Consider the following 10534-nt stretch of genomic DNA (forward strand, 5'->3'; position numbering starts at 1 on the left):
CATGTAGTGCCCTTCAGGAAATAAGTCCCCCATCTGCACAATGCTAACCTCACGGAGAGACCGCAAAGGACCCTAATCCTGTGTAATGGACAGTGCTGCGTGACATGGCAGGGGGAGTGCAGGTGCATATGAAGTTACTTCATTCTGCTTAGCAATCGCGTGACACACTGCTATAGTGGTGTCTATTGTCTTCATACCTGTTTTTTGTGTATGACTGTTCACATGTGTAAGTACGCTCAATAGTGGGGTAGGACATGCATCCCTGTCTACTACGGCTACATGAGGCGGAAAGGCATGTGGTTATACCCAGTTGTATGCATACTGTGTTTGGCCACAAAGGTAGTAGACATACAAATGTATGGAACTTGAAACCACCCTTCTCACATGGCAATGTCAGTGCTTGCTCCATTGGCAGTACCTACTGTGAGTATATGTTGTTTTTGTGTTAGACATCATAGCTGCCCTGACATTGTCAGTGAACCATGGTGCCAACTCATTGTGTGCCAATGTGAAGCAGGTGTATAGTCGTCTGTAGGCAATGTCAATGTCTGGAACCAACATGCTTTCACAAATATGTAAACCGCAACTAAATGTGCTTGTCATCCCACTGCCTGTGGGCCACTGTTTGATTGGTCATGCATGGTGTTACAAGTAGACATGGCATGTGAAAAGTGTCACTATGTTGGTAGGACCATGGAAATGGGCACAAGCAAAAACCATTCCATGGTAGTCATGTCAGTGAAGAATGCTACCTGGAAGTGGAGTGCTTGTTGTGTGTGAGCAATGTCCAATTTGCTTCACGTGCTGCACCATGAGCACGTCACACAATAATGGTACCCCTGTATTCCCAAATCCTACTAAGTGTAAGTACAGATAATCTGGGATGAGGAACATTTTGCTAAGTGTCCCTCAATGTAGATAAATGAATACCTACAGCCAATGACGTCATGTGAGATCCTGGCCCACTGCTGTTGCAACTCTGGAAACATGCAGTGTAATTTCCATCAATGATGTTGAGTGTGGATACACATCCTCAACATCTTTGCATGGCACTCTATCACATTTAGCATGTGCAATCAAGTCCCGAAGACATTGCTAGACCATCCCTCCTTGTCGCACATGATCCGAACTTGTAAACCCCTAGCCACCAGGTACAGCATTGAGGATTACAGGGCTGGAATAATTAACAAGCCACGTCTTTGCAATGTGCATCTCATGTCACCTTGTGTCCCTTGTGTATGGTGTTGCATACAGAATCATGGAAGCTAATGTTTAGACTATTCAGCTTGTGGAAGGACAGGTCTCTAGCCAGTTGTGTGACCGTAATCAAGTGTGTCATGTCATTGTTGCTGTGTCCACCATATGAAGTTTACTTGTCTACATTTCACCAATGCTGACATACATGTACAAATGTGGCAGCCCTGCTCTGCAGTTCATTGGCTGTGTACCCAATGCTCTGATGGTGTGTATGACTTGTATGTTCCTTAAGAACTGGCCCGGACTGTGTGTAGACAGGTGCCAAGGTGATGGCCCGAGCTGTGCATAATGCCAACTCCAAGGTGTTGCCTGCATTGTGGATCAGTGTGGTGATGGCGGTGGTCAGCCTAATGTTAGAGATGTGATATGGCAACCGGTGCGTGGTATCTGTGCCGATGTGGAAGGCTGTCTGAGCGCTGACCTCCGCGCCTAATCCCCCATAGTAATCCTAGGATTGATGCCTCCTGACTCCACAACCATAGCCACAGGAGCGGGGGGCGGCCTGTCGCAGAGGGGCACCAAGACTTGCCCAGAGAGGAGCGAGTGGCAGCTGCACTAACTGCTTGATGGAGTGGGGGTACCAGCTGCCACCCACATTCATATGGTGCCGGGGCAAAGTCTTGGTTATGGCTGTGCCCAGCTGTGATGCCGCTAATATTGGAGTGCGGACCTGTGGCTTTGCTCCCGGCTGCCTGGGGAGCGCTGGCACCCCACATGACAGGGGGGGGTCAGTGTGATGCGGCCGACAGCAGGAATGGCGCCTTGATAGCGAAAATTGGAGCACACTCACCCGGGGCTATGTGTGCAGCCACTCTGCCTCTGTAAATAGAGGTGGGACCTGATGTGGATCACAGCTCTGCGAATGCTGACTGTGGAGCCTTGGGGTGCATCTGAAGCCTACTACTGACGGCCCCTGCCCTGAAACTGCAGATCATGACTGTGGAGGCTGAGCAGGTGGGGTTTGGACTTATTGTAGGGCAAAGCGAGCTGGGCTGTAGACTTGCGCCTGGGTGGGAGCCCCTCCTGCCCCAATGTAACTGAGTCAAAGCTGCGCAGGTTGGAGGGTGACGGACCCTCGAGAAGCTGCAGACCCTACCCCCACCTCTAGCCATATTGGAGCTGTGTGACCGCACTGTGGATTGAGGGAGGGATAGGCTGGTGATGGCACTGGACTGCCCTGTTGATTGGTGCGTGGACTGAGTGCAAATTGCAAACTGGCGCAAAGGATGCAGAGCCAGCGACGGCCACGGATAGAGATGCGGGAAGTTCCTTGAGGAAGTTAGACCTCCCAGTGGTGGCGGGCTGCTGCAATCTGCACTGCAGAGAGGTTGAGTGCACACCCGGAACTGGCCACTGAGCGAGGGAGTACCAGTGGTAGAGCTGCGGAGCGGGCCCCACAGCTGTGGACGCAAGCGTAGGGGCCAGTGCAGAGTGACCTTGCTCGTGAGGAGGCCGGGATGGCTCAATAAGACTCACGGGAGGTGCAGCTTAACAGGACTGCGCAGTGGGTGTGAGCAGACGGGGGCGCAGGATTGGATTACATCTCCAGCTGCAACCATGGCCCAGCCCCGAGGGTGGAAGGAGGGGGACCCACCGCCGTCCGACGCAGAATCCCTACCGGTGGAAGACTGGATTGAACCGGAATTGCTGCAGAATGCCGGTATCCTGCAGCAATTTTACAAGATCCTGGTGGCCATCACGGACACACGCACTGCTCCTCAGCAGGACATTGCACAAGTTGCGACTGTATTAGGCCTACTGCGTGCAGACCAATCAAAAATCGCAGACCCAGTCAAACCGTCGGAAGCTACACTTCAGGAGGTTGGCACAGCGCAGACGGCACCATCTGCATCAATGGAAGGGCTCTTGGACCGTCTCTCAGTAGTGGAGCAGCGAGCTGAGGACGCGGAAGGCTGAAACATGCACAATTACATCCGCATGCTGGGCCTGCCTGATGAAATTGAGGGGCCGGACATGGAGGCGTATAATGAGACATGGCTTCGGTCTGTTGTGGCCCCGGAGGGACTTTCAATTTTTACACTCTGGAACGGGCGCATCATGTCCCGGCTAGACCGCCGGCACAGGGCCCTCCTCCAAGACCGGCGGTGTCGCGGTTGCAGCACTTTCAAGATCGCCACCTGCTTCTCCGGAAATCCCGCTGCAATGGCCCCTTCAAAGTGGACAACAGCAACGTCACTCTCTCTCCAGACGACTCGTTTGCCACGCAGCGGCATCGTATGTCCTCCCAAGCTGTGAAGAAAGAACAGCAGGCGGAAGGGATTCAACATTCTCTATTTTTGCAAGCCAAATAACGCATAGCGTTGGACGGTAAAACCCACTTTCATGATACACCCGAGGAGGCCTGAGAATGGTTGGAGTCCCATTAAGCAGGGAAGGATGGCCAGGAGGGGGAGGCGCCTGAGCTGGTCTGCGACTCGCAGCCTTGCGGATCGCAACGACTACGGCAAGGCAGGTGCGGCCTGCGGAAACCATTGGCTTCGCACACCGCCATGGGTCGCAAGGCAGCCCTGGCTGCGGTGGTAGCGATCACTGGGAAATTGCAAAAGACTGCGTCAGGAGAGTTTTGGCATGAGAGTGGAAAGGAACACTCGGAGGGTGGATCCTCTGTTACGGGCAACCATGCACTGCCTTTGTTCACCCCTGGGACAGCTGACGGATTGTTGGATGAGTTGCTATTGGAGTGTCTGTGGAGATGGGACTTTGGTTTTGAGTAATAATGTTGACGTGTTGGTATTAGTTGTTTGAAGATGGCAGAGATGATTCACATGGGGGTGGTGAGTGCCTGTTCCGCCAGCAAATAGGGGTGAACTGGTGGCGTGGAACAGTGATGGGCTCAGGGAGGTCCTGGGAGGCAGGATGATCAAGGGAAATCGGGGGGCAGCATTGGATGTTGTGTTGATTTGATTCGTTGCAGATTGTGAACTCGGCCCTATCCAACCTCCATTGGATGATAATGGCAGGTTTGCCTTGAGTTAGAATGAGGTGTGCATTTGTGCCAGTTTGGATGGAATTCACAGTGTTGGTGCCTGTTCTTGGGGGGCTGGGAGGTTCAGTGGGGGTGTGGGTTGTTTGGGGTTTGTGATTTGTTTGTTTGGGGGACATTGCCTGCTGATGCGCCTATTGGTCACATTGGCATTATTATGTATTGTGTTTTGTTTCATTGATGACAATGCTTGCCAGCGGGGGGAGGCTTTATTTGTGGTGCGGGTGGGCGTAGAGTAGCATTGGAGACGCAGATGAGGCCGCTAGCGGAGGGAGGCCTGGCTACTCCAGACTTCAAGTTGTACTATCTAGCTGTGCAGTTCCAGACCCTCACTCCGGCGATAGCGCTGGAGTTCATAGGCCCGGAGAGGGAGATTGCGCATAATGTACAGCGACATGTGTTGACATTTGTGATACTGCTGCGGAGACTCAGGATTGCTGATTTATCCATGGCGGATAATTGCCTTTGCTACTGTTGGAAACAATTCCATAGCAGGATTGGCGTGCTGAGGCCTCATGCACCCAAGATACCACTGGGCATGTGCACAGTGCTGCAACATGGGGGTGATTGGTCTGGTCTGGCGGAGTGAGAGGAACAGTAAACCACACAAAAGATACCAAGGGTCTTATCAGATAATGTTAGTGGTTGGAACCTATTAGTGGTGTCCTAAATCACACATACCAAGAGGTTATTTTAGGAATTTTGTACAGGAGAAGAGAAGAAAGTGCGAGTTTGAAAATGAAGAAAAAGTGTACCCATCAGCCCACACAGTAGTGGAACTTCGTCATCTGGGTTTCTATTAACAGGTGGTGTCCAGTAAGCTCTTCCACAGGAGGACTCCTGAGGCTAGCTAAACTTGGACCTGCCGGTTGAACCATCAACCGAAGAAGATGAGAGTTTGAAGGCTAAAGGGGCAAGTTGCAGTGCTCAAAAATGTGAAAAGTGTAAACAAAGAAGAATAAAGTGGTGAAGTAAAAATACCTGTCTTGATGTCTCAAGAAACTTTATTAGGTGCGCCCATCAAGACGGTATGATTAAAAGCAGAGTGAAAATAGTATGAAAAGAATTACTATTCACCATAAATGATATTTGGTCAACATGTTTCAGCCCTTAAGGGCTTTCGTCAGGACCTATGATGTACACTACTGCAACACTTACCACGTGCTGTGATAGATAATTTTCATAGTATAGACATATCCAATGTGAAGTAGTCGTATGTCTTTTTTTATCAACCTTCTCCTGTGAATAGAGTAAATGAAGGACACACAGAGAAACACAATACAGTAATATGGTCAAAAGTAAGCATATCCGATGTGTTGATACTAAATGTGTCCATTGTATTGTCACCTTTTAACTCACCCAAATTTGTAGGGAGGAAATGCCTCACCTCACCTGGCACTCGCTCAGGAAAAAGGAAGCCACGCGCTGAAATTTTCAGAACAATGTAATGTTACTTGGACTTATATGCCAAATCTTTGATGTGTGACAGAAAAAAGCAGAAAAGCAGGCCACAGGCTCTGTATGTATGATACCTCTATGCAAGTGACACAAGCCATGCATGTATGAGATGTTATAATGGAATGTATTCAAACTCCATGTATCTAAACAAAGGGCTTTGCTCAGTGAGTAAGAAAAACAGGTTTAGTAAAAAATATCTCCAATCTCCATAATTACAAGAGATGGACTTGGCCTGATTAACAAGGAAAACAAATACAAAGGAAAACAAGTCTTGTATAATGTCTGGATAGACGAGAGTCCTACAAAGCCACAATTTAAGTGCTCGATATAGTGACCAAGCTTGTAAATATCCCTTGCACCACAGAACAGCACACACTCACCTTTCCGTTGTTGCCTCGGTCTGGCTACTGAGACGAGGGGAAGGTGGTGTGGCTGGATGGTGCTGGGGTTTATCAAGATCGAGGGCGGACCAGAGAGGGAACTGTCTCTAATACTACGGCTCTTTTAATAGGCTTAGCCAAAAGAATCTGCACGCATTGCTGTTGGTGCGGGTGCCCAAATATAGTACCGCCCCTTCAAGCGCGCGCGGATTCACGAAGGCACTCGTCACTGCGGACCGAAAGGGAACCGCGTGTAGTGTGTGCCCCGGGATGTTGATTGGACCACTAGGCGGAACCGGAAACTATTCGTACATTAGTCCACTTTTTCCGCGCTGGTTCTGGTCCCTGACTTAAGAACACAAAAGCCGCTTGCTATGTCAAACCCCTCCCGAAGAGAAAGTCGAGCTTAAGATAATCTGCTAGGCAAAATTAAATACGTGGTGTGACTAAACCGGCCTCTATCCACATTCGGACTCATGGTGTCGTGCTGCAGTGTTTCAAGGGAACCGATTGGTCCGTTTGATATAACCGGAAACGGAACTAAATATATGTCGCCATTCAGTGTGTGTGGATATTTTACCGCACCATGTTGTTAGTTGCCTGGTTCATTTGCTACCAAAATTTGTCTACCGGTATTGAAGAAAAGATTGACAGCAAATAAACTATAGATACCACGCAGTCTGCTGCCGTGGCGATGGCAGGATCGAAGGGAGTTGATTGGTCCCTTAGATGCTACCGGAAGCAAAACAAAGAGGAAGCGGGACACAGGCACAACAAACGTTCGAGAGGCATAATATAAGATGTTGTGTTAGGACTCTTCATGTCCAAAGAGAAAGTGTTCTATTGCATTTAGAACTATGATTCAATGTTAGACAGTCCGTTTTGGGTCTGTCCGAGGTGCCTCAGAGTAATTTTAAAGAACCGCTAGTATTGCAAACGTATATGTAGAAATTCAAAAATAGGGCAAACAAGGTACACCGGTAACCTGTGATGGATATTAATGAGATTGTCAGACCTTTGCAAAGGCAAGAGACTGTCACCCTAAAACTCTCTTAGCAGTCAAGATGTTGTCAAGAGGTGGTTCGTCTCTGATAGGCGAGCGGGAAAAGCAATGGTGACTGATCCTCGTGAGACATGAATGAAACTTACAACTGTATCCACGGAATGTCATCATTTAACCCCTCGGTGTCACTTTCAAGTTTATAGATCCATTTCTGTTCTTTCCTCAATAAGAATTGGGAAATGTCACTGACGTGTGGGGGTATGAAGGGTTGTTCTAAGATAACCCACTCTAACTCGTCTGCAGGGCGTTCCATTGTGAGAAAGTGAGACGTCAACCGGGTCGCTTGCTTGTTGCGCCTGATTGTACTTTTGTGCTCCTGTATGCGCAGTTTGATCTTTCTGGTTGTCATACCTATGTAACGCAACATACATGGGCAGGTGATTTGATAGATAACTTTCTCACTGTTGCAGTTGGTGTGTCTTTTAGGCAACCAAGGTTGAGTGGTGCCGATATCGACTGATACAGTCTTCTTTGTCTGGGGGCACACCGAGCAATTCCCACATGGGTGATGTCCCTGAACTAGAGGGAGATTCCACAGTGTCAATATGGTTTCTTCGGTGGTATGTCTGGGTCTAGTATGAACCAGTTCATCTCTTAAATTGGCACTTCTCTTAAATGAAAAAAGTGGCAGGGGGATATTATCACCTGTACTGTTCAAAATGCGCCATTTCTGTCTGATGAGCTTTTGGATCTTTGAAGATGCAGTGCTAAAAGTAGTTACGCATGCCAATCGGTTGAGGGGAGGTTTTTCAACAGGAGGTTCAAGCAGTGCCTCACGATGGTTGTTCGTGGCTCGTTTGAAAGACTTTGTGATCAGTGAGCCAGGATAAAGATGTTGTTTCAATTTGTGGGATAAGTCTTTTGCCTGGGATTGAAAATCCAATCTTTCAGAACAATTCCTACGGACCTTTGCCTTTGCCGTGTCATCCCCCTCGTCATAAAGTCACCCTTAAAGGAACATGTGTCTTCCACAAGTGCTTGGGAGTCCCAGGGTCATGAAGCGAACACTGTCCTCTCGCCGACTACGTGAGGGCAAGAAACAAAATGGATGCCGTATCTAAGATGGAACCCGTGGGTTCAGATAGAGAAACCCACGAATAAGACGAACGGTACAAAGTAGTGTAGCGAAAACGCGTACACCTACTAAGCTCGTCATTTGCGGTCCGTATATACCAAACTCATACATATTCGTATATGCCCAGAAAACGTCATTTAGATTCTCACGGAACCTCAGACGCTCCTTTTGCCCTCATGTAGGCAAGCACTAGTCGATATCAGAATCGATTTCGATATTCATCAGATCGTTCAGATGTTGCTGCAACATTATTCTATCCATCAATGCTTCTTTGGTAACAGAAGGCCGTCTTATACATGTTGTAGCACAGAGGCCACATAAGGCAGGACCACACTGCACGCAAAGACAACACGTGAACAACAACGTTACCACAACCCCTACGATCATCAGAATCTTCCAACCCCAAGTCGACATCAGGCCCCAAAACCATTCTAGTAGTGTCCAATCACCTTCATCCACGTGTATGGACTCGGAGATCTTATGCAACTTCGAGATGGCTTGATATACAGTTGGAGCGTTATCAGGAATGAAAATACAGCAACTCGAATGGATCACCTTGCATACACCACCTCTATCTGCGAGTACAACGTCTAAAACCATACGGTTCTGGAACGTCATAAGTCTATCCGCCTGAAGCTCAGCCGTCAGATTACCAAGGGCACTTGCGGTTATGTTAGCAGTCGACTCTACCACACGAGTCAGTTGTCTCAGGTTCCTACTATTAACCACAGGTCCCCAAAACGGCAGAAAACCCTTAAAGAAGTCTCCTGCTTCTTGACCGGCAGTGTCCTCTTTACTGATAACGCCTCTCACACCTCTAGTCTTGTGATAGTCCGAGGCAACTGTGAAAGTCGGTGGCAAAAGATTCGCAATATAACAGGTGCCCGAGAAGTCACGGGGCAACCATGTATATGCACGATCATAACATACAAAATAGGTACCCTTGGCAGTCAGGAAAACAGGGGAAGAGAGCATCGGTAAAACGTATGTCTCAGTACAAGCACTCTTCCCAAGCTGAGCTCTCGGATTATAACCAAGACCTTTCAAGCAGAAATTACCGAGGTGGGGTATGATCCAGATCGGAGACGAGCTCTTGAGCTGTCTATCACCCACTGACATACTATACTCAGCCTCACTCAGATCCTTGTATGCTCGCACCTCCTCCTCTGGAATAAGCGATGCATCAACAATATCTCTATCTAAGTCAGCAATCGCTATTGCCAAAGTCTTGTGGTACGGGCCGGGACCAAGATTTGCAGAGCGCTGCTCTCGATGGGAGTAGGAATCTAGTGCACTACGGAACATAGTTTGAAATGCTCGAGCTGACCCCTGGGAACTGTACGGAAGAACCAAATACGGGATACCCTTATCCATGGTATGTGGCATTAACCCACACACCCAACAGTTAGTAGTATTCATCACCAACTGATGCTGATGTAGGAGCTGAACAAAGGAGTTGTTCATGAATTCCGCACGTCTAACCTGTTCATGTTGGGGCAGAAGATGAAAGGAATGTGGAGAAACAGTGGAAACAGAATTCAATTCAGGAGAAGGAGAAGTAGGAGAAGTAGAAGGCACTAACAATTGAATACAAAAATACACTCCACCCACCAATAGCATGGAGACAGTCAGGAACAACAGAAATACCTGAAACAGAAAACATTTTGTTTGTACAACCTTATGCAATTTAGATCTTGACGCCAACATCTTCTCTACTTCTGACAGCTTAGAAAACTCCATCCTCTAAAAACCGCCCGCAACGTTCTTGACGCACTTCGTTCTGAGTAGCGATTATCAGATTCCAGGAATTCCCAGAAGCCGACAAAAGTAAACGACCTAGTGTCAGAAACCTGCTAAACAGAAGGAAGTACCCGCACGGCCCTACGGTCAACCCGGATGATAGGTTTACAATCAAACAGACATTTAATTTAATACAAGTCTCCTAGCTGTGCAAAAAGAGAGAATACCCGTGAAGAGAACTCAAACATCAATACCAGATGCAATTGTTGATAATGTCCGTAGCAACAGTAAGGGGTAATATGAAGTCAAAACCAAAAAGATTTGTATTAGTCTTTGTCACGTGAACGGAGAGAATAACGACTTCTTTGAGGTCGAGTTTGCTCTTCAAATAACTGTTCAGATTGCAAAACAGTGTTCAATCGATCAGATGACAGTTCAGATTTCGATTTCTCCAATGCTGACGATTCAACAAATGAATCCGGCTGCGCTAAATTGTTTCCTACAGGTTGCGCATCACTGAACAGCACGTAGCGTAGAGGGGTCTCGGTTTCCGTTGC

The 10534-nt window shown here is 48.1% G+C and overlaps 1 protein-coding gene across 1 annotated transcript; it reads right to left on the reverse strand.

The window, feature by feature from the left end:
- Positions 1–8426: 8426 nt before the first annotated feature.
- LOC147705966 (endogenous retrovirus group PABLB member 1 Env polyprotein-like) lies at positions 8427–9977 on the reverse strand. Its single transcript, XM_086929011.1, has one exon. The coding sequence runs from the start codon at positions 9975–9977 to the stop codon at positions 8427–8429; it is 1551 nt and encodes a 516-aa protein (XP_086785137.1).
- Between the last annotated feature and the right edge of the window lie 557 nt (positions 9978–10534).

The sequence above is a fragment of the Lissotriton vulgaris genome, chromosome 7, assembly GCF_964263255.1.
Source record: "Lissotriton vulgaris chromosome 7, aLisVul1.2, whole genome shotgun sequence".
NCBI classification, from domain to species: Eukaryota; Metazoa; Chordata; class Amphibia; order Caudata; family Salamandridae; genus Lissotriton; species Lissotriton vulgaris.

Coding starts and splice junctions, on each gene's coding strand:
- LOC147705966 (XM_086929011.1), bottom strand. CDS start 9,977: ATGGAGTTTTCTAAGCTGTCAGAAGTAGAGAAGATGTTGGCGTCAAGA.